The sequence below is a fragment of the Haliotis rubra genome, unplaced genomic scaffold, assembly GCF_003918875.1.
Source record: "Haliotis rubra isolate DU_JTF1 unplaced genomic scaffold, ASM391887v1 Scf317, whole genome shotgun sequence".
NCBI lineage: Eukaryota > Metazoa > Mollusca > Gastropoda > Lepetellida > Haliotidae > Haliotis > Haliotis rubra.
Genome location: NW_025766988.1, coordinates 242,417 through 267,985, shown reverse-complemented (window position 1 = coordinate 267,985; position 25,569 = coordinate 242,417). Strand labels below are relative to the sequence as shown.

Sequence of the window (25,569 nt, the reverse complement as noted above, 5' to 3'; positions counted from 1 at the left end):
ATTTCCACAGCTTCAGGCTGAAAATGAAGAAAGTCTCTGGGCTCCTTTTCATTATATTTTTTTTTTTTTTTACTATGAACTTTATTTTCTGTAAAATATGTTCATTTCAGAGACTAGTTGTTAGTCTAGGTAACGTGCAGACATACAAACACCACCGAGATTCAACTGGGTCAGTACAAGACCTTGTGATCCACAACTATGCCCAGATAATAGCTATATGTGCCAGGCATGCGTGAACCCTTGCGTGGATGTGTTTTGTATTGATTTCTTGTGGGTTTATAACATATTGATGTGGCCTGTCCAAGTTTTGTAGTCAAGTCAGGGGCTGACATATTGATCACAATGTCCACCTTATTCACCTCGACATGAAACAAACAATAAATGCAGCCCAGAATATAGCTTTCATGGTGAAAGCACTTTAGTTCAGTACCGTATATCCTGTATTTGTTGCCAGCCCTCCAATACACACCAGCCTCTGACGTCAGGTCATTTACTCTGTCCAAATCACCAAAAACTCAAGATGACATTTCCGTATCTTATCCTGTGATATGTTTTTGATTGACCCTGTTTCTGCAAATGTACCCATAGTATGACTGTAGGATTTGTGGGGCGGTGGGGTAGCCTAGTGGGTAAAGCGTTGGCTCGTCACGCTGAAGACCCGGGTTCGATTCCCCACATGGGTACAATGTGTAAAGCCCATTTCTGGTGTCCCCTGCCGTGATGTTGCTGAAATATTGCTAAAAGCAGCTTAAAACCAAACTCTCTCACTCACTCACTCACTGTACGATTTGTGATTCAGTAAGGTAGTAACAGCATTTAACAGACTGGATACCATGCCCCTGTTAGACCCGTGAAGATCCGGGGTTAGAACTGGTCTTCATCAACCCATGCTTGTCGAAAGAGGTGACTAACGGGATCTGGTGGTCAGACTCGATGAGTTTGATGACACATTGTATCCCATTGGCATAGATCGATGCTCTATTTGTTGATCACTGGATTGTCTTGTCCAGACTCAATTAATTACAGACCACCGTCATATAGCTGGAATATTGCTGAGTGCGGTGTTAAAATACCCACCAACCAGGGATCTGAAAGATGTTTCAACTGCTTGAGAAAATTTAACAGATGCCTGGATGTCAAATACAGGCCCATTTCTGGTGTCCCCCGCCGTGATATTGCTGGAATATTGCTAAAAACGGCGTAAAACTATACTCACTCACTCACTCACTCAAATACAGGTAATATGGTAGTACAGTTGCCTCTATGTGACCATTTCTGATAATTGCTGCTCTTTTGTTTTGAATTGATTTGTCAAGTTTAACAGGTCAAAGGATGATTGGAACTCTCAAGGGAAAAAGTTATTGGTGACTTTCTGTCATCCATGATTATCGAAGATAATGTGTCTCCATTCTATTATGATAAAAACCGAGGACCCTTTTCATCACCTCGTTTTGGAAGTGATGTCACCATCTCCATCTTTCTCATAGTTAATTAAGTGTAGAATTTCTCATGCTTACATGCTTGAAATTCACTGGACTTTAAGCAAATCTATGTTGGCGAATACTTCTGGGGTAATTAGTTCACAAGCTAGTACATAGTCAGCCCGGGGAACAGGCTGTTATCTTCTACTGTTGTAGTAATTTGATGAAAATTATTTTACTTCACTTTTTGCCTTTTACCGTGACTTCCGAGTCTATTATCAAGCTTCATGCAATTTCGGTTGTCACCAATGCATAGAGACAACAGCCAACCTTGATGCATTTTATTACAAGCATTTTGGAGGTTGAATTTGATGGGGACAACCTATTTTCAGTAAAGATATAAAATTAGTATCATTTTAGAAGGTTTAGATGAGCGATACTCATATAATGCCAAGACACTATAAATGCTGGACGGCTCAAACTGTCTTGGGTGATGGGTCAGGTGGGATAGCCTTGTTCACAAGAACATTGTCCATTGTGTTTGTCCACTATCATCTCGCTACAAGGCATGTACAGTGAAATCATTTTGGAAAATATTCCAGGTTAGATAATCAAGGTGGGGAGTGTTTGTGTAGACATTCACAACAGGTGAGCCACAAAGGTAGTGAGTGAGTTTGGTTTTACACCGCTTTTAGCAATATTCCAGCAATATCACAGCGGGGGACACCTGCAATGGGCTTCACACAATGTACCCATGTGGGGAATCGAACCCGGGTCTTAAGCGTAGCGAGCGAACGCTTTAACCACTAGGCTACCCCACCGCCCCCAAAGATAGTGTTTCAGGCATGTCCAACAGCGTTCTTTTGGATTTTTAGAAATAGATATTTAACCTTCCTCACCTTTATTCAATCTGGTGCTCAGACACAGGATATGAACTGAAACAGGCATGATGTCTGGAAAAATGCCCTTGTCATTGTCTAAGACTTTTCCTTGTCAGGAGGGGCCCGTCACTTCAGCACCTCCTCTGGTCGCCAGCAGCAGCAGCAAGATGGTGACAAGGACGACAAGGATGACAAGGACAAGAAAAATGGTGAGACTGCCGTCTTTGTTGCCATATCATAGCCTACACTCTCCCCTCATTACACCATGATTATTACCTATAAGGGTGAACATATCGGGGTTTATATTTTTCATACGATGCCCTAGGGCAAAATATCACTTTGTCATGTTGACGTGACGTCATGCACAATGCTATCACGTCACGTTTCTTGGGTGACGTTGCGTTCTACATACGGCAACAGCGGGTACCCAGCCTATGTTTGAAAGTAGATTTGGGTTTATTTTCCTCAATTTGACGACTTCGGTAATAAACAGAATATTATATTTGTGTCCATATCATACTATGTTTACGACACTCATGCCTAAATATCGGTATATCCCTTGCTCCGCTCGCGAAATGCCAACATTTAGGCATTCGTGTCGTAAACATGGGTACTCATATATTATCCTCTATTTATTTTCTCCCCACATTACTTACACTTTGCCTCATATCACACTATGCCTATTGTCTTCCACACTATGCCTATTGTCTCCCACTGTCACACTATACCTATTTTCTTCAATACATACTATTTCCCCTGTATTACAGGGTGCTTACTTCTCTTCTCCCAGTATTGTCTTAAGAAATGCCTATTTCTCTCCCAGTATTAAGAAATGCCTACTTTCTCCCAGTATTAAGAAATGCCTACTTTCTCCCAGTACTATGCCTAGTCTTCCATATTCCTACTTTCCCCAGTATTAAGAAATGCCTACTTCTCCCAGTATTAAGAAATGCCTTATTTCCCTTTCCCCTATTGTTCCTCTCCATTAAGAAATGCCTATTTCTTTCCCAGTATTCACAAAATGCCTACTGTCTTCCATATCACACTATGCCTATTGTCTTCTACTATCACACTATACCTATTTTCTCAATACATACTTTTCCCCTGTATTACAGGGTGCTTACTTCCTCACAGTGATACACGATGACTGCTCTTATCTCACCATTAAACAATATTTACTACCTCTTAGTATATGAAGATGCCTACTCTCTCCCCATATGACATGGATGTGTTCTGTTTCCCAGTATTACACTGTTGCTTGCTTTCTTCCAGTTTGACATGATGCCTATGCCTCCTTCATCCCCTCCCATCTGTGGATGCCTACTTCTTTCTCCCAGTATTAAGAAATGCCTACTTTCTCCCAGTATTAAGAAATGCCTACTTTCTCCTGTAGCATTAAGAAATGCCTACTTTCTCCCAGTATTAAGAAATGCCTACTTTCTCCCCCAGTATTAAGAAATGCCTACTTTCTCCCAGTATTAAGAAATGCCTACTTTCTCCCAGTATTAAGAAATGCCTACTTTCTCCCCAGTATTAAGAAATGCCTACTTTCTCCCAGTATTAAGAAATGCCTACTTTCTCCCAGTATTAAGAAATGCCTACTTTCTCCCAATTAAGAAATGCCTACTTTCTCCCAGTATTAAGAAATGCCTACTTTCCCCAGTATTAAGAAATGCCTACTTTCCCCAGTATTAAGAAATGCCTACTTTCTCCCAGTATTAAGAAATGCCTACTTTCCCCCAGTATTACTTGATGCCTCCTTTCTCTAGATATTGGAAGATCATACTTTCTCCAGGTATTACCACAATGCATGTTTTCTCCCAGTGTAAGACTGGACACTGTCTCAATTACCCTGTATTCAGACAGGCTTCAAGCATCGTGCAGCTGGATCCATCTCTGTGTGATCCATCACTTCCTCTAGACAGGTATTTGTCTTGTGACAGGTCCTCAGCTCATGGCACGTAAACATTCATAGATGAACATCCTTACACAGACAAAACATGGCTGCTGTACACCATCCAGTTAACTGTATATTGGCAATAAGTGGCATTCATGCAATACCCGGCATCTCTCTTAACTGTGATATCTTTTCAATTGTGCCTTCATTACATTGGCTCGTTGAAGTAATTTATTGTGAGCTTTCACATCAATGTAAAAACATTAATGCTTTCACATGTGTAATGTGTTTCCTGTGTCAATTCAATTTGGCAAAAAAGCTTCCATGTAAGAAAGGACTTGTGGTCGTGAGTAGAAAGCAAGTGTACCTACCCATATGTCCATTACCATGTTACCCTTCGGGATGAAGGTGGACATTGCCACTTTAATGGGAAAGCACAGTGCAGCACACATGAACTCACAATGTGAATACTCCATCCTAATAGAAACATGTTAGTGCTGGGCTGTATGGTGATGAGTAGTACCATGGCAGATCAATACATGCTGTGATGCTTTGCTTGTTTGTGTCAGTGATTGGGAATTAAAGAGCCAGATTGTTAAATGACCACACCTGAGTTTGGCTGTTGTCGGCAGTAATCCACTTGTCAGGGGATTACACTATCACTGTCACCGGGCCTTCTCAACATTATGGCACTGGTTTTGTTCATAGGCAAGTTCAGTGATGATGATGATGATGATGATGATGATGATGATGATGATGATGATCAGTAGGCACACCTCACAAGGATGACACTTTTTTCAGTAGGCACATCTGACAAGGACAATGCTAACATGACACTATCATTGTCAGTAGGAACACCTAACAAAGACCAAACTTTTCTCAGTAGGCACACCTCACAAGGATGACACTTTTTTCAGTAGGCACATCTGACAAGGACAACACTAACGTGACACTGTTATTGTCAGTAGGAACAGCTATCAAAGACCACACTAGTGTCAGTAGGCACACCTCACAAGGATGACACTTTTTTCAGTGGGTACATATGACAAGGACAACACTAACGTGACACTGTTATTGTCAGTAGGAACACCTATCAAAGACCACACTAGTGTCAGTAGGCACGCCTCACAAAAATGACACTTTTTTCAGTGGGTACATATGACAAGGACAACACTAACGTGACACTGTTATTGTCAGTAGGAACACCTATCAAAGACCACACTAGTGTCAGTAGGCACACCTCACAAGAATGACACTTTTTTCAATAGGTACATCTGACAAGGACAACACTAACGTGACACTGTTATTGTCAGTAGGAACACCTATCAAAGACCACACTAGTGTCAGTAGGCACACCTCACAAGAATGACACTTTTTTCAGTAGGTACATCTGACAAGGACAACACTAATGTGACACTGTTATTGTCAGTAGGAACACCTATCAAAGACCACACTAGTGTCCGTAGGACAACCAGCACAATTATTGCCAGTAGGAACACTTACGTAGCAAAGACAAAACTAGTGTCAGTAGGCACACCTAACATGGATGACACTGTTTTCAGTAGGCACATCTGACAAGGAAAACGCTAACACAACACTATTATTGCCAGTAGGAACACTTATCAAAGACCACACTAGTGTCAGTAGGCACACCTAACAAGGATGACACTGTTTTCAGTAGGCACATCTGACGAGGACAACGCTAACACAACACTATTATTGTCAGTAGGAACACTTATCAAAGACCACACTAGTGTCAGTAGGCACACCAAACAAGGACAACACTAGCACAACACTATTATTGTCAGTAGAGACACCTCAGACGGATGACACTTTTTCAGTAGGCACATTTAACAAGGACAACACTAGTACGACACTATTATTGTCAGTAGCAGTGTATGAAATAAGGCCTGTCCGACCGCCTGAGACAGGCTAGATTTCTGTAGGACGGTCTAAATTTACAGCTAGCCAGCCCGATGGATGGGTGAAAAAAATATTCAGATAATGTGTCCACTGGCACTGTCTATTTAGTATTTAAGAAGGACTGGTTAAATCTCTTCTGGGCTGGTAAGTTTTTGAAGTTACCAGGTCAGATGTCTGGCTGGGTTTTTGGCTTATTTCATACACTGTCAGTAGGAACACTTAGCAAAGACAATACTAGTCTCAGTAGGACAACCAGCAGTATTTTGTCAGTATTAACAAAGGACAAGGACAACACTTTACTCAGTAGGCACATCTGACAAGGACAACACATTCATTTTGAATAGACATATTTTACAAAGAAAACAATATTGTTGTATGCAGACATCAAACACAGGGGCAACACTATTATAGTCAGTAGGAACACCTAACAAAGACAATACTAGTGTCAGTAGACACAACTGACTAAGATAAAACTATTATTGCACATAAGCCATGAGGGTATTACATACCAGAATAGGGCTTAAGAGCCAGCACAAGAGGTCCTGGACCAGACAATCCAGTGACTGACATCATGAGCATCAATCTGCACATTAGGGAAATTATGACATGGATCAGTCAAGTCAGTGATCATGTTAAATGTGTTCCTTTAGTCGCTACTTATGACAATCATGGGTTGTTACGGCAGATAATGAGTCATCGTGCCATATTGGTTGCTCATGCTGTCAACCAGCCTAGACTTTACAAGTTGATATCATACAGCTGAAATGTGGCATACCACAGCAGGTAACAATATTCACCCTCCTTTGGGACTAGTGCAGATTCTGTTATAACATACACCAAGATGTTTATATTGTTATTATTGTGCACTATGTTTGGTTACTTCTGTGTCAATAAGGGGCTGTGGTAGCCTTTGGGTTAAAGCATTTGCGCGTCATGCCAAAGACCCAGGTTCGATTCCCTACATGTATGCAATGTGTGAAGCCCATTTCTGGTGTCCCCCGCTTATTGCTGGAACATTGCTAAAACAGTAAAAGCGGTGTAAAAGTCACTCACTCACTCACTCACTCACTCACTCACTCACTCACTCACTCACTCACTCACTCACTCACTCACTCACTCACTCACTCACTCACTCACTCACTCACTCACTCACTCACTCACTCACTCACTCACTCACTGTGTCAATAAACAATTTTTCAATTTGTTGGAATGCTTCTGCAGCATGAAACAATATTCACTCAACAACTCACGTTCGGTACCTGCACAGGCTATGTTGTGACATGCTCCTCTGTTTTATGATAATTATTCTGTACCCAGTTCACTTTCCTGCCTGTAAGTAGTTTGTGAAATTTGTCAGAATGCTGCTGTTTACTACTTCCAGAAAAAGATAAGCTTCCCCCACTACCACGACTCCTGATCTGGTTCTGGGTGGCGGTGACGGTATACACTGCGATGCGCATGACGCAGGAACAAGACACCAACTACTACAGATACATCTCCTGGAATGAGTTCTACCATGACATGCTGGCCAAAGGGGAGGTAACTCTAACTTCTGGCTAATATTGTTATATATTGATATAGAGCCCTGCTTCAGATCAAAAAGTCATTTGGGGTATGTTCTGGAATCACCCCTGTGTGATGCCGTTTTCATTCCAGCTGAAAAGGTTGGACCCAGAAGGATGAATTTCTGTCCCTGATTTGTTCGTGACTTATAGAAGATGCCACGATAAATTCAAAACAAAATATCAGTTCCAGAGAGTGTATTTCAAAAGAAGTGCACATCACCAGAATGTTGTATTGTGACAAGGATTGATGAAGTAGACATGGTGTAATACAGGATACTGTTGACTCATGTGTGATATTGCTTTCACTTGAGAGGCTGTTGGGTAGTCAAGTGGTAAAAGCATTCACTTGTCACGCCAAAGACCCGGGGTTCGATTCCTGACATGGGTACAATGTGTGAAGCCCATTTCTGGTGTTCCCTGCTGTGTTATTGCTGAAATATTGCTAAAAGCTGTGTAAAACCTCACTCACTCACTCACTCACTCACTCACTCACTCACACACACAACATGTTTGGTATTGACTAATGGTAATGTTTGTCAGCTCTTTGAAACTGAAAATATCAGAATACAACATTTGATCTTGTGTCCTCAGGTGGTGTATTCTATAAACATCTGATTATGTGTGTATAAGAGGAAACAAGCTTCATGGTGGGCAGTGATTAGGAAAATACTATTTTCTAATTTTTTATGAGACACAAAGTTATTTTTGACAATAGGGAACAGGATATTTGTTAATTGAACCTCAGTGACTCCTAATGAGTGTCTAGTTTCATGTATTTGTAAGTCACGACTTCATTTGGAGTGTAGACAGAATAGCTGGCCCAGTCAGCGATAGCATGTGGGTCCTATAATCATCAGATTAATAAACTGAGATTTGTTCAGATTATCAGCCTTTGTTTATTTTCGTCAACTGGGATCACATGTTTTACCATTATGTTAATCATCGTAAGATCTGAATAACTTGAGGCTTTCCTGCCACATTAAATTCACAAGCAACAAATAATGAAAAAAATCTTGAAAACGGTACAATGTGGCATCACAACTTACTCATTGAAGTTAATCGTGTTCATGATAGGTGTTGAGGAGCTGGGGTAGTCCAGTAGCAAAGCATCTAATTACAAATTAACATGAGTGATCTGGAAATATACTGGATAAATAAGTTAGGGATATTGGTATTGCTATGATTGATATTTTATCAGTGTCACAATGAATAAATAGATCATTATTCATAATTTCAAAATTTGCATATATCCCTAACTAATTTTGTCCAGTATCTAACTTAACACTCAAACAATCAGTAAGAACTGTAAATGGAATATAATTCTGTGGTAATTCGTTTTGTTTTCCTTTGTTGCATTAACTGAAGAAAGAATAGGCCGCACCTGCTGACAGACAGTGAATGTTGTTTGTTGTAGTACTGAGCTTCAGGTCTCTGACCTTGTGTTGTTGTCCACGGCTATTTTTGTGTTAATTGTTGAAAAAGCAGTTTGACAAGTTATTGTTATTGACAACAGCACTAAAAATATGGACAAGTGACGTCTTTGGGTGGTATTAGAAGTTGGTGTGATGAACATTGGGGAGAGTTCTATTGATATACGACTTTTTTGTTATTAATATGAGCAACATTTCGGTGAAGCTACGTACACACTATAGCCTTTTCTACAGTATTGTAATCACTTGCTTGATAGGTACACCGAAACTTGGCTCATATTGATAACAAAGAAGTATATCCATAGAACTATCCCCTGTTGAGTGAGTGAGTTTAGTTTTACGACACTTTTAGCAATATTCCAGCAATATCATGGCAGGGGACACCAGAAATGGGCTTCACACATTGTACCCATGTGGGGAATCGAACCCAGGTCTTCAGTGATGATGAGTGGACACTTTAACCACTAGGCTACCCCAACGCCCCTCCTCACTGAATTGACAAGTGATCTTGTCAAACAAACACTACAAGTGAGTGAAGCTTCAGTCTATATTTAAATGTATGAAGGTCAAAAGAAGTCAGGAAGAAATGTGAACGTCACTGACATGTTGTGCAACCATGGAGTTTTGTGAATTTCTGTCATTAAACAATGTATCACACATCTAAGCCCTGGTCCATGTAATCTTGTGGGTACTGGGTTCCTAATCTGTAAGCGTCCACTCATCATGCCGAAGGCCCAGGTTCGATTCCCCACATGGGTACAATGTGTGAAGCCCATTTCTGGTGTCCCCCGCCGTGATATTGCTGGAATGTGGCTAAAAGGGGCATAAAACCCAACTCACTCACTCACTCACTCCTAATATGTAGACACCTGACCCAAGTACCCGAGTTATCCATACAGGCCCACTGACATATTGATTTGTAAGATATCAACTTCAATATATTTTTGTGTTTTGGGAGAATTAGACACAAATTGGTGTGCACACTTTATGCATATTGGAGACAGTCATTTAACACTTTTCAAACCAGTTGATATTGCCATAAATGCAAAGAAGTCGGTCCTTAAATAACCTTCCCTGTTCTTAAAACTGAGCAACTGATGACCCTAACATGTAATTGTGTGCCCTTGAACTGCAGCTTGTATGTTTGTATATTTCTTGTTGTTTTCTTGTCTTCCATATCCTATTTTTCTTCTTTGATTGACAATATAATTTAAAAATATATCTGCTTCTTTATTTCAAGTTTTATACTGTATTGTTTTTCCCCTATAGTTAAAACGTTTTAGATTTAATTACTAGTTTTACATACATATCTGTGATATTCTAGTTGTTTTACTGTCCTTCGTCGGCAGGTTTTTTATAATATACATATATTTCATTTCAATATCAAATGTTCTCTCGTCACGATATGGCTGAAATATTGCCAATGTGACGTTAAATATTAACTCACTCACTCACTCACTCTTTATTTCAAGAGTTTGTTTCTTTTTATGGAATTAACCTCAACCAAAACCTGTTTACATTGTTATTTGTTTTCCTCTGCCTATTTGAATGCTGTAATAAGAAATTCAATTATTCTGAGATAAGGCAGTTATTAAGTACATCTTCATTATCTGCAGCATGGCAGCTGGTTTTATATCTTTAGATCCACATGTGATGTGAGACCTAAGTCGGCAGATAAACCTATCTCCTGAACAGCTCGGAGTCATCCCTTGCAATAGTTTCCAGTCGACGCCAACCGATCAGTCATTTACCATGACAGCCCTTAACTCTTCAGTGGAAACAAACGCTACATCATCTCCAGAACAAAACAAATTATAAGCTGGATACACCAGATCCAAGATTAATGCTACTTCACTTTGTCCAGCAATTTATCAGCATCCAGATTCTGGGCATAATTACAGGTTATAAGTTGTTGCACCTCCTGCCTGCATACGGTTGGTCAGTGGATATTAATATCTGTGCTTATGGATGCCTGTCTCAGGTGATGTAGTATAACAGGTCAATATTCCCTGGTAATATTCCCTCTGCCTCTGTCTGTAATTAATGGAGAATGGAGTAGCTAAGGCTGCCGGGTTTCAACATTGATGTTTGATTGTGATGAAGCTGTGGTCCATTAGTCAAGGTGGCATTCTGAGGGTGGGCGGGTTGTTCATGAGGTCGCAGTGTTGATGAAACAAGGTTTTACAATAAGATGTAATGCTTCGTGGTTCCTCCTGTGTTGGAAAAAGTAATTCCCAATATCTGTTGAAATAATCGATATGATATTATTGTCCTTCGTTTCTGTTTCATAGAGATGACAAAATAATTTCCAGAGTATTTTTTTATATTTTTTATATTATTAGATGAAGTTTTATTTATTTATCAGTTATTTTTTTCATTTATTATATATTTTGTGTATCTTTTTTATTAATAGGTCAGCATGATCAATACAAAATATTAAATCTGTAAGATTTTCATGTATGCAAATAAAAAATCATTTTGAATATTTTGAATTAAGTACATTGCAAATATTGCAGGAACCAAGAAAATAAAAAAAACCTCCGTCTTCTGGAAGTCATTCTTAATGGATGACATGTTTTTTGTTATATCATAGTGCAATGTTTCGGTACAGATTCTGGTCATCAGATGCTACTGGCCAGGTGGTCAGACTTGGCGACTTTGTTAATTGTGTTTCATTGTACCTTGCGGCATTGATCATTGATACTAATATCAATGTTTGGCCTGTCTGTTCCAGACTCATTGTTTACAAGCAGCTGTTATGGATGGGCTGTGGTAGAAATATTGCTGAGTGTTTTAAGCAAGAAACGGATTCCTGTTTGAAATACTTGCGTGTAGAAAAAGTGACGTCACACTCAAGGTTTATCTGTCCGAACAATGGGAACACTACTGTTTAGGGTTTAAATAGGGTTTAACCTCACCACAAGAGATGATTTAGCATTGGGTGAGTGAGTATGTTTTATGTTTAGCAATATGCAAGCAATATGACAGGGGACACCGGAAATGGGCTTCATACATTTTACTTATGTGGGGAATCGGAACCCAGCCTTTGGCCTGTAGAGTGAACGCTTTAACCGCTAGGCTACCCCACTGCCCTCTCCCTCATGGGCTTCACACATTGCACCCTACACTGATGCTTAGTCTCTGAATATATATTACTTTAATGGAAGCAAATACTTACTTTCAAATGGTAAAGGAGAGTAACTGAGATGGGAGATTCAGAAACTGAGGAAATATAGACTTCTTGGGCTTAAGCATTGCAGAAAGGGCTGGGCGGAAGGATTGACTGACTGACTGAGTTTGGTTTTACGCCGCTTTTAGCAATATTCAAGCAACATTACGGCGGGGGACACCAGAAATGGGCTTCACTCATTGTACCCATGTGGGGATTCGAACCCGGGTCTTCAGCGTGACGATCCAACGCTTTAACCACTAGGCTACCCCACCGCCCCTGGGCGGAAGGAAAAATAAGGTGGTTTCATTCACTGTGAGACAGACTAATTTTACCCACATGGGGAATCAAACTCAGACCTTTGGCATGATGAGCAAACACTTTCACCACTAGTCTACCCCACTGGCCCTGGATTTAGGATGGAAATATCCAAACCTGAGTCTTCCAATATTGGAAAAGATATTATTTGAAACATAGTTTGCTTTACAATAACAAACACCATGATGAGCTAACATCCCAATATGCACCACTATGGACCTGTCTCCCACCGTTAGCTATCATTTTATGATATGACTGAAATACTGTTGAGAAAAGTATTTTACGTCCTTCCTCAGAGAAAAACTCTGAAAGAGAGCTTTCATGTTTGTTCTGCACAATAGACAAAGTTTGCTGTGTTGTGTGTGGAGATTTATCGTGAATAACCCAAATCCCCGACACAGATTCACAATTATACTTTTGAGACGTGTCCTCATCCCTGATAGTGTTTAAAGTCGCTGTCCAGATGATGAATCACTGACACATTTCAAAAATCATATGGATAAATATCAAAGTTTGAATTTGATGCGTGATATTACATTAATCTTTTTCAATCTGCTTTGATGTATAAGGGTTTTTCTGTGTGGAATTACTAGAGCCACTCTCGGATCATGTTTCAGCTGTTTGTGTTAAATGTCATAGCATTGGTGGTGTGTGAGACGTACTTGTACGGTTTATTGACTGCTGATAGCACTAGCTGAGTATTGTTAGACTAATGCCTCTTAACTCTTGTCATCCATCTTGTCATCCATCTGGCTAGGTCGCTAATAGGTCAAACAGATTCTTTGCCAAACAAGTTGTGGACATTGTATTTTCTGAATGTGATTTCCTTTAAAACTATTTACACTTGGTTTTAAAAATAATAATAATTGATAATTTTTAACTGTTCTATGACTTTTGTAAGAGAGACAGGTTTAGTTGAGTTGAGTTGAGTTGAGTTGGGTTTTGCGTCACATCGGCATTATTCCATCCATATAGTGACAAGAACAAGTTGACAGGTTTAGGGTTAATGCTAGTTTTAAGGGCAATGTCAGATGCTTGAATTTTGCCATTGTAAGCTGCAGCACAAGGAACTGCTGTTGATCATACTGTCAGTTTTTTTCAGTGAAGGAGTAATTTCCTTTTGTCATCTTGTCTCAATTCCTCGTATTTGTTTGGTCTAGAAAAGCTCACAATACACATAAAAATCTTTAAATGTGTGATAAATGAATATTCATCTGTATTTTCATTGATATGGGAAGTTTTAGTAGGATAATGGACTTTTTCAGATGTTCTATTTATGAAAATAACAAGAATATAACAGGACATTGCTTTAGTTGATCATATAGAAGTTTGTTTTATTTGTCAATGGACAAAATAAATAAAAAATTGCAAATGGTGATTGTTTATTTTACCATTAGTGGTTGCCAACATTTTATTGACAGTTTCTTTCATGGTCCCATAAGGAATGCTTTGCTGCTAAATGTTACTGAAGTGGTTTCGATGTATTACGCTTAAAGGGACAATTTTGTTCTTCAGAATTGACTTACGTAAACATTGATATGAGTGTTGCAATTTTGCTTTAGCATGTTGCCGAGAAGAATGGGGTAAGAGGTACTTTTGTTGAAATATTTTTTAAAATTATGTCAATTTGTTTTACTTAAATGTTAGAAATTTTAGGCTTCCAGGCTGCAAATGCTACATAGGAAAACCTCCATATCTTTGTTTTCAAACACAGTAGAAAGATAATAATAGATTTATCTGGGCTGTATTTCATCTGCAAATCTGGCCATTTCAATTTGTTGTCATTTTTTAACTTCGTCTGAGTATTATATATTGTAATGTAACAAGACGAACTCTTGAATTATTTCAGACTACAAATATTTCAAATATTATATCAGTGGTGGGGGAGCTAAATAGTTTGAACAGACTGCTGGTAGAGGACACTACTTAATGTGTCTGGTGAGCTTGACCCTGGTCAGTTATTAACAAGTAGTTATGGCCATATGGTCCACTTCACAATCTCACATTTCCTGGATATCTTGAAGTTTGGGTAAAATCCTGCTATTTGGCTTTCCTCTTATCTTGGGATGTCAGGTTAGGGCTTTCTTGTAGTTTAGTGCTGATAGCAAGGTTGATATTGTAATAACAAGGTTCAACTGTGCTTCTGGTGCCTAGTTTCACATTGGAAATTGTGGCAATGGGTGGTCCAGTTTGCTTAGACGCAGAGTTGTGTACCTTGGGCACACCTGATCGGCTTACTCACTCACTCTACCGCGCAAACACTCAAACATTCAACCACTCACCCACTCACTCACTTAACCACTCACCCATTCACTCAACCACTCTCTCAACCACGCACTCTACCACTCAACCACTTAACCACTTAACCACTCACTCTACCACTCTCAACCACTCACCCACTCACTCACTTAACCACTCCCACACTCAACCACCCACTCAACCACTCATTCTCTCAACCACCCACTCAACCACTCACTCACTGAACCAATCACTCTCTCAACCACCCACTCAACCACTCACTCACTTAACCACTTACTCACTCAACCACTCACTCTACCACTCAACCACTTAACCACTTAACCACTCACTCTACCACTCTCAACCACTCACCCACTCACTCACTTAACCACTCCCACACTCAACCACCCACTCAACCACTCATTCTCTCAACCACCCACTCAACCACTCACTCACTGAACCAATCACTCTCTCAACCACCCACTCAACCACTCACTCACTTAACCACTTACTCACTCAACCACCCACTCTACCACTCAAACACTCACCCACTAACTCACTCTACCACTCACTCAATCAACCACTCACTCTACCACTCTAACACACAAACACTCACCCAGTAACTCACTCAACCACTCACTCACCCACTTACTTAACAACTCACTCACTCAACCACTCACTCTACCACTCACTCTACCACTCAAACACTTGCCCACTCACTCACTCTACCACTCACTCTACCACTCAAACACTCACCCACACACTCACTCAACCACTCACTCAACCACTCAAACTCTCACTCAACCTCTCAACCACTCACTCACTTAACCACTCACCCAAACACCAAACCACTCACCCACTCAGACATTATTTTTTTTTACAATACCTTTATATAATAATGTACAATGATGTTTTTTTACAATACCTTTATATTAATAATGTACAATGATGTTTTTTTACAATACCTTTATATTAATAATGTACAATGATGTTTTTTTACAATACCTTTATATAATAATGTACAATGATGTTTTTTTACAATACCTTTATATAATAATGTACAATGATGTTTTTTTACAATACCTTTATATTAATAATGTACAATGATGTTTTTTTACAATACCTTTATATAATAATGTACAATGATGTTTTTTTACAATACCTTTATATTAATAATGTACAATGATGTTTTTTTTACAAAACCTTTATTATGATAATGTACAATGATGTTTTTTTACAGTACCTTTATATAATAATGTACAATGATGTTTTTTTACAGTACCTTTATTATGATAATGTACAATGATGATTTTTTACAATACCTTTATTATGATAATGTACAATAATGTTTTTTACAATACCCTTATTATAATAATGTGTATACTTATCTTTCCTTGGTAAGCATGCCCAAAGCACTTCATATGTAGTATTATACCATATGATAATGTATATTTATGTAAGTCCAGTGATCAATTGGCTTTGCCAGAAATATATGTCACAGGGACAATGATGAACATCCAACATGCTTATTATCATTTATAATGTAAAAAAGGTATTATTAATGTCAGTGAAAAGGAACAGGGCATTCTTAATGGCAAGTGCTTATTATCCAGCATGTGGTGATACCAGCTTGACTGATGAATCCAAAGCTTTCTCCTTGTTGACACACTGTACCAAAGCTGTTGACACATAGTAATAAACTGCTCTACTTGTTGACATACTTCTGTTCCAGTGGACACGCCAACCCATCTGTGGGAGAACTTGGTGACACACTTGAAAACAAATACATTTCTATTCTTGTTTGGAAGCTGTCTTTGTTTTGTCCGCATAAATCTGAGTGAAGTGTACTCTTGCATCATCTTTGGTAGGACAACACTCCACTTGCCATGTGTGATGACTGCTTCAGTGTCTGGCAGAGTGAGTGAGTGAGTTTAGTTTTACGCCGCTTTAAGCAATATTCCAGCAATATCATGGTGGAGGACACCAGAAATAGGCTTCACACATTGTACCCTTGTGGGGAGTCGAACCCGGTCTTCGGCGTGACGAGCGAATGCTTTAACCACTGGGCTACCCCACAACCCCTCATGGTTGGAGACTGTGATGGCTGCCTCGGTGGTCTATCAGAGCTGAAGGTTGTGGGTTTTCTCCCCTGTCACCTGTAGCGTACCAAACAATGTTAGAAAGGCATTGTTAGCCGGTTTGGCACTTCGCATTAACCTGATATAACAAGGACTGGTGGGCTTGGATTCAGTATACAGTGGGATGGCAGTGGACTGTACACTTGCATTCAGTATACAGTGTAGGGTATTCATTTTTAAAGAGTGGGATGGTAGTGGACTGTACTATTAAACCGATGCATTCACACATGCACATATACTCACACAATCACATGCTCACAAACACAAAAAACAAGCACACACAGATGCTCACACAATCACATACTCGCAAACACAAACACAAATGCTCACACATTCACATACACACACACTCACAAACACAAGCACACACAGATGCTCACACAATCCACAAGCACACAGATGCTCACACAATCACATACTTCATACTCAAAAACACAAACACACACAGATGCTCACACAATCCGTACACAAATGCTCACACATTCACATACACACACTCACAAGCACACACAGATGCTCTCACATTCCACACACACAAACACAAGCACACACATATGCTCTCACATTCACATACACACTCTCACAAGCACACACAGATGCTCACACAATCACATACAAACACACAGATGCTCTCACATTCACACACACAAACACAAACACACACAGATGTTCACACAAGCACACACTCACAAACACAAGCAGACACAGATGCTCACACATTCACATACACACACTCCACAAGCACAAACGCCAGCACATGTACATGTTGCTATAGAAGCATTATAATCTACAACACACCGGTAACCTCCTATTTGCTTCATCTCCAGGTTCTGACAGTCCTTTAAACCAAGGCACTTCTGTAAGTGCTCCCATGAAGAATCGGTTTAGTGGTCCAGGGGGGATTCACTATTAGCTGGAACAACATTGAGATTGAGGGCAGTGTTGTGAAAATAATTGCAATAGTGTTTAGAGTAAAAGTGATGAAGACTGCCTTGAGGAATATGGTGCTCAGCCCTAAAAACATGCCAGAGCTCTAACAACATGGATTTCTATATTAAATGTGCTTGTAGGGATGTATATATTTTTTAAATTATATATTTTTAGGGAAGTGTCTGCTTATGTCAACAGAATGTTGAAATTGTTAATTAAGTTTTAAGAAAGAAATGTTGTTCAGGTGATTTTTTTACATTTTGTTGGACAGAAGCTACATCATAGTGATGTTCTTGTGAGAGATAGAAATCGAATTTAGTTTTCGAAACATGACCATGAACACAAAAAATTGTTCAGTGAAATAATAAAAAGATGGAGGACTTTTAGCTAGGATTCTGAACTACGTGCCATTGGCAGGCAGATTAGTAAAAAAATATGATGTAGTTGGAAAATATGGACGTTTTGTTGAAAAATATAATAATGTTTTGAAGATTTCAATTTTCTAATTTTAGGTATTTTTATTTTAATGTAAATTGAAGTGTAAAGTATACACATTTTCTGTTGCAGATCAAGTTTTATGGAAACCCCTTTTCTTAAGCAATTAGTACAAAGGATCACTTTCTCTTTTGCAATTAGGTTGATGACATCCAGTATTAGGAGTGCCGGTACCATTTCCTGTTGCAATTAGGTTGATGACATCCAGTATTAGGGTGCGGTACCATTTTCTGTTGCAATTAGGTTGATGACATCCAGTATTGGGATGCCATTTTCTGTTGCAATTAGGTTGATGACATCCAGTATTAAGGATACCACTTTCTGTTGCAATTAGGTTGATGACATCCAGTATTAATGATACCATTTTCTGTTGCAATTAGGTTGATGACATCCAATATTAAGGATACCATTTTCAGTTGCACTTAGGTTGATGACATCCAGTATTAAGGATACCATTTCCTGTTGCAATTAGGTTGATGACATCCAGTATTAACGATACCACTTTCTGTTGAAATTAGGATACCATTTCCTGTTGCAATTAGGTTGATGACATCAAGTATTAAGGATACCATTTTTCTGTTGCACTTAAGTTGATGACATCCAGTATTAAGGATGCCATTTGCTGTTGCAATTAGGTTGATGACATCTAGTAATATTGATACCATTTTCTGTTGCACTTAGGTTGATGATATCCAGTATTAAGATACCATTTCCTGTTGCAATTAGGTTGATGGCATCCAGTATTAACGATACCACTTCATGTTGAAATTGGGATACCATTTCCTGTTGCAATTAGGTTGATGACATCCAGTATTAAGGATACCATTTCCTGTTGCAATTAGGTTGATGACATCCAGTATTAAGGATACCATTTCCTGTTGCAATTAGGTTGATGGCATCCAGTATTAACGATACCACTTCATGTTGAAATTAGGATACCATTTGCTGTTGTAATTAGGTTGATGACATCCAGTATTAACAATACCATTTCCTGTTGCAATTAGGTTGATTACATCCAGTGTTAAGGATACCATTTCCTGTTGCAATTAGGTTGATGACATCCAGTTTTAAGGATACCATTTTCAGTTGCAATTAGGTTGATGTCATCCAGTATTAAGGATACCATTTCCTGTTGCAATTAGGTTGATTACATCCAGTGTTAAGGATACCATTTCCTGTTGCAATTAGGTTGATGACATCCAGTTTTAAGGATACCATTTTTCAGTTGCAATTAGGTTGATGTCATCCAGTATTAAGGATACCATTTCCTGTTGCAATTAGGTTGATGACATCCAGTATTAAGGATACCATTTTCTGTTGCAATTAGGTTGATGACATCAGTATTAAGGATACCATTTCCTGTTACAATTAGGTTGATGACATCCAGTATTAAGGATACCATTTCCTGTTGCAATTAGGTTGATGACATCCAGTATTAAGGATACCATTTCCTGTTGCAATTAGGTTGATGACATCCAGTATTAAGGATACCATTTTCAGTTGCAATTAGGTTGATGACATCCAGTATTAAGGATACCATTTTCAGTTACAATTAGGTTGATGACATCCATTATTAAGGATAACATTTTCAGTTACAATTAGGTTGATGACATCCAGTATTAAGGATACCATTTTCAGTTGCAATAAGGTTGATGACATCCAATATTAAGGATACCATTTTCAGTTACAATTAGGTTGATGACATCCATTATTAAGGATACCATTTCCTGTTGCACTTAGGTTGATGACATCCAGTATTAAGGATACCATTTTCTGTTGCAATTTGGTTGATGACATTTAGTACTAACGATACCATTTTCTGTTGCACTTAGGTTGATGAGATCAAGGTCAGCCCGGAGTCAGAGACCTGTATCATACAGTTGCATAAAGGCGCTGTTGTCAAGGGAAAAAAGGTAAATTATTGGGAAGGAGCAGTTAGATTGTCACCATCGTCATGAGTAAAATAATACCGTGGAATATTGTCATGTACATTGCTTCATTCACAAGAAGAGAACCAAGAAGATCCTGGTCATCAGTAACCGTTAGTTGTAAGAGACGACTAATGGGGTTGAGTGGTCAGGCTCACTGACATGATTGACAAATGTCATCTTATCCCAGTTGTGTAGATCGATGCTCATGCTGTCAGTCACTGGATTGTCTGGTCCAGACTTGATTATTTACAGCCCGCCACCATAGCTGGAATAATGCTGACCGTGGCGTTAAACAACAAACCAATACCAACCAATAGAGGTGAGGGTGAAGTGGGTTTCACGTCGATGCTTGAAACAAACTATTCTTAGTGAGGATCTGTTGTTTTTGTGAATTCATGTGAGAGATGTGGTTTCAGACTTCATGTAAGACCTGTTGTTTTAAGCGTGTTCATGTGAGCTGTGGCTGTGGTTTCAGAGTTCATGTGAGACCTGTTGTTTTAGTGTGTTCATGTGGAGAGCTGTGGTTTCAGAGTTCATGTGAGACCTGTTGTTTTAGTGTGTTCATGTAAGTGAGACCTGTTGTTTCAGAGTGAGTTCTTGTACTACACTATGAAAGTGCCAGATCCCTACAAGTTTGAAGAGAAGGTGAGGAAGGCAGAAGCTGAGCTTGGCATCAAACCAGAGCAAGGTGTGCCCATCTCCTATGACAGGAACAGGTAGGTCACGTTCACATTTAACCCTGGGCACCAGCCTTCTCTCTCTTCAGCTCTCTTGAGGGCGGTGGGGTAACCTAATGGTTAAAGTTGGCTCGTCGTCGGAAGATCCGGGTTCGAATCCCCACATGGGTACAATGTGTGAAGCCTATTTCTGGTGTCCCCTTGCATTGATGTTGCTGGAATATTGCTAAAAGCGGGGTAAAACCAAACTCAGTCAGTCATTCAGTCAGCTCTCTTGTTCACTATTCATGTGTTTTGGACTAGGACAGAGTTGGGTGAAATACATATCAATTCGGGCTGTGGGTAGCCTAGAGGTTCAAGATTCCCCACATGGGTACATCTATCAAGCCCATTTCTGGTGTCCCCATTAAGTGATAAACCCGTGATGGTTCGGATTAGAATATTGATCTTCAGTAACCCATGCTTGTCATAAGAGGCGACTAGCGGGATCGAGGTGGTCAGACTTCGCTGACTAAGTTGACACATGTCATCGGTTCCCAATTATGCGAATCGATGCACCGTGCTGTTGATCACTTGATTGTCTGGTCAGACTCTATTATTTACAGACGCGCCGCCATATAGCTGGAATATTGCTGAGTCGCGGCCTAAAACTAAACTAAACTCCCTACTAAGGGCAGTGGAGTAGCCTAGTGGTTAAAGCGTCCGCTCGTCAAGCCGAAGACGCAGGTTCGATTCGACAAATGGGTACAATGTGTGAAGCCCATTTCTCGTGTCCCCCACCGTGATATTGCTGGAATATTGCTAAAAGCGACGTAAAACCATACTCACTCACTCATTGTGGTCATCTAAAACACTTTGACTTGCTGTGTGGAGTTATGTCCCTTTGGTATGCCAGAATCTTGTGTTCCAGTTGGGGTTTGTCCTGGTTTTTGTCCCCCACCGCAACACGGAACAGGGGGACTATGTATTCAGCAGCAGACTCAATTATTTACAGACTGCCGCCTTATAACTGGAATATTGCTGAGTGGCGTAAAACTAAACTCACTCACTCACTCATGCCCTGATGTTTGTGTTCCAGCTCCTGGTTTGCCTTCATCTTCATGGCTGTGATTGGCCTGGCTCTCTTCCTGTTTCTGCGCAGCGTCACAAAGGTGTCACTACCGAACCCCTCCGACATGTTTGTAAGTAAACCTGCACTGATAGGATAGTTTTACCATGCTGTTTCAGCTGTCACGTGTTGACACTGATGCTCTGTCACTGTACTAGCTTTATTTTGTGTTGTCTGAGAATGCATTCTATTTAAATCCAAGGTCTTCTGCACATTACTGTCCAGTCAAAAGAGTTTTTATTGAGAGTTATGCTGAAGAATCAAAGCACACGCATCAGATGATGTGCAGTTGTAATTTATTCTGCAGGCCAATGAGCGTAAAGCAAAGTTCGTGCGCGTGGATGTCATGTCCCAACAAGGCAAGGGTATCAGCTTCAAGGATGTGGCAGGGTTGAAGGAGGCCAAGGTCGAGGTCATGGAGTTTGTGGATTACATGAAGACCCCGCAGAGATTTAAGGTAAGACGCCATGCTAGATCAGTTTGAAGCCACCACAGTTGTGTGTCTGGGAAGTCTTCAATCATCTTAGCAATAAAATATAGATGAGATTGTGTATCCTTTGGACAGGGGAAAAAAATAGCATTTAGCAGTTATACATACAGTGATCCATGAACATCTGGGTGAGATTTTCTTTAGCAACCCAGCTACTAACAGGATCAGGTGGTCAGGCTTGCTGACTTGTTTGACACATGTCTCGTATCCCAATTGTGTAGATTGATGTAGGGGCGGTGGGGTAGCCTAGTGGTTAAAACATTGGCTCTTCACGCCGAAGACCCGGGTTTGATTCCCCACATGGGCACAATGTGTTAAGCCCATTTCTGGTGTCCCCCGCCGTGATATTGCTGGAATATTGCTAAAAGCGGCGAAAACTAAACTCAGTCAGTCAGTCAGTCAGTAGATTGATGCTCATGCTGTTAATCACTGGACAGACTAGTCCAGACTGGTCCAGACTGGATTAATTGCAGACAGCCATCATATAACTATATAGGAGAACCTTTTAAGAAATGAAACATTTTCTTACATGAAGATTTGCTAAGGTCACAAAATCGAACTTTTTGCTAATATGTTTTTGTCTTTGATTGCAGGAACTTGGGGCAAAGATTCCCCACGGAGCCCTGTTGCTGGGTCCACCAGGGTGTGGCAAGACACTGCTGGCAAAAGCTGTAGCCACTGAAGCAAGAGTCCCCTTCCTGGCTATGGCGGGGTCTGAGTTCGTGGAGATGTTGGGAGGTCAGGGTCGATACATCTTGTTGGGAAATCATAAGTCTGTCAGCTTTGGGCGTCTGAGGTCACTTGGCCTTGCTGGGAGGTCAGGGGTCGATACATCGTTTTGGGAGGTCATTGTGTCAATCAGATTGGGACATCTCAGGTCACTTTGTCATGTTGAGTGATCAGGGTCATAAAGTCACGTTGAGTAATCTGGGTCACTAAGCCATGTCAAAATGTCAACAAGTTAATTTCAGAAACCAGGGTCACTGATTGTTGTTGGGCATCACTGTGTCAAGATGATTAACAAATGTTCTACTTCGCTCTTGTCAAGTCAGGCCCCCCCGTTCACAGTATTAATATGTTTGTTATTTTATTGGTTCAGGTATATTACTTTCAAACCTGCTGTGATAAAGTGTTAATATTATGAGCTTCAACATGACTCTGACACTCTTTTATCACACACCTTTCTTCTGTCTGAGCAGGTCTGGGAGCAGCAAGGGTGCGAGACTTGTTCAAGGAGGCCAGGAAGCGAGCTCCATGCATCATCTACATCGATGAGATTGATGCCATTGGGAGGAAAAGGAGTGGCAGGTAAGCTAAAGGGGCGGTGGGGTAGCCTACTGGTTAAAGCGTTCGCTCGTCATGCCGGTGACCCGGGTTTGATTCCTCACGTCGGTACAATATGTGAAGCCCATTTCTGGTGTCCCCAGCCATGATGTTGCTGGAATATTGCTAAAAGCAGTGTAAAACTAAACTCACTCACTCAAATGATTCTCAAATTGTCATTAATGTTGAAGTAATGTATGGATTATTAATGAAACAATAATGCTTATTTTACACTGATGCAGATTTGTTGTATAATTTTTGTCTGTCACTAATTTCATTCAGTATATAAGCTATAACATTTATCCTGTGTCTTCCTGCTGCTCTTATTTGGCAGTGGTAATAATTCAGAGAAGTCATAGATGTACTCATTAAGTATGTCTTGAATCTTCCCTCTGTGATTTTAGCCTATACAGTCCTCGTTCTACTGTGATTCGGTTTGTAATAGTTTTTGGAAAATGCTGCAGGACTTATGGAAAGTGAATTGAAAGTAGTGGCATTTGTATTTTTCACAAGCCAGATAGAGCGCTGACCATATAGACTGAAAAGGCTGCTGAGATCATTTACTGTGTTAATGAACTTCAGAATGTAAGGGAGGTACTCGTTATCAAACACATGGTGTAAGACACCAACCAAAGAATAAATTTAAACCGGTATTGATAACATTGTTTTAAACATGCCACAAACCACAGCTCATTAGCTTGAATGTCACATTGATTGGTTTGTCCAAGGTGGTACAGTGTAAAACCCATAACCTTTGTCTTCTTCACACAATCGTGCAGTTGGGAGTTGACTTACTGTTGAGATCAGTGTTCACCCAATAGACTGACTGTTGCAGCACCATGGGCGGCAGCGCAGAGGAGGAGCACACCCTCAACCAGCTGCTGGTGGACATGGATGGCATGGGCACCATGGAGGGCGTCATTGTCCTCGCCTCCACCAATAGGGCTGATATACTGGACAAGGTGAGCATCGTACTGCAGTATCTAGTCTCTTTGGTCTATGTAGCATCTGGTAGAACTATGGTGAGTCTGGTTGATCCGTGTGGTGTCTCATAGAATCTCAGGGATCCATCTGGTAGGACCATGTAGTATTGGATTGATCCACATCTACTCTCACAGATCAAGTTAGGGACTCGTATATCCATATCTCGCCTCATAGATCAATACAGATCCATGTAGACTATGATAGATCCATGTAGTCCGATATATCCATGTAGAGTCTGATAGATCCATGTAGAGTCCGATAGATCCATGTAGAGTCCGATAGATCCATGTAGAGTCCGATAGATCCATGTAGAGTCCGATAGTTCCATGTAGAGTCTGATGGATCCATGTAGAGTCTGATGGATCCATGTAGAGTCTGATGGATCCATGTAGAGTCTGATGGATCCATGTATAGCCTGATGGGTCCATGTATAGTCTGATAGATCCATCTCGTCTGATAGATCCATATAGTCTGATAGATCCATGTAGAGTCTGATGGATCCATGTAGAGTCTGATAGTTCCATGTAGAGTCTGATGGATCCATGTAGAGTCTGATGGATCCATGTATAGCCTGATGGGTCCATGTAGAGTCTGATGGATCCATGTAGTCTGATATATCCATGTAGAGTCTGATGGATCCATGTAGTCTGA

The 25,569-nt window shown here is 40.1% G+C and overlaps 1 protein-coding gene across 1 annotated transcript in view; it reads left to right on the top strand.

The window, feature by feature from the left end:
- Positions 1-25,569, top strand: part of LOC124283475 (paraplegin-like) — a 75,020-nt gene that overhangs the window by 36,062 nt on the left and 13,389 nt on the right. The window contains 9 exon segments of the mRNA XM_046719537.1: positions 2,419-2,511; positions 7,504-7,661; positions 20,238-20,318; positions 20,925-21,052; positions 22,092-22,194; positions 22,429-22,578; positions 23,205-23,349; positions 23,811-23,919; positions 24,770-24,896. Of these exon segments, the coding sequence (XP_046575493.1) occupies positions 2,419-2,511; positions 7,504-7,661; positions 20,238-20,318; positions 20,925-21,052; positions 22,092-22,194; positions 22,429-22,578; positions 23,205-23,349; positions 23,811-23,919; positions 24,770-24,896 (1,094 nt within the window).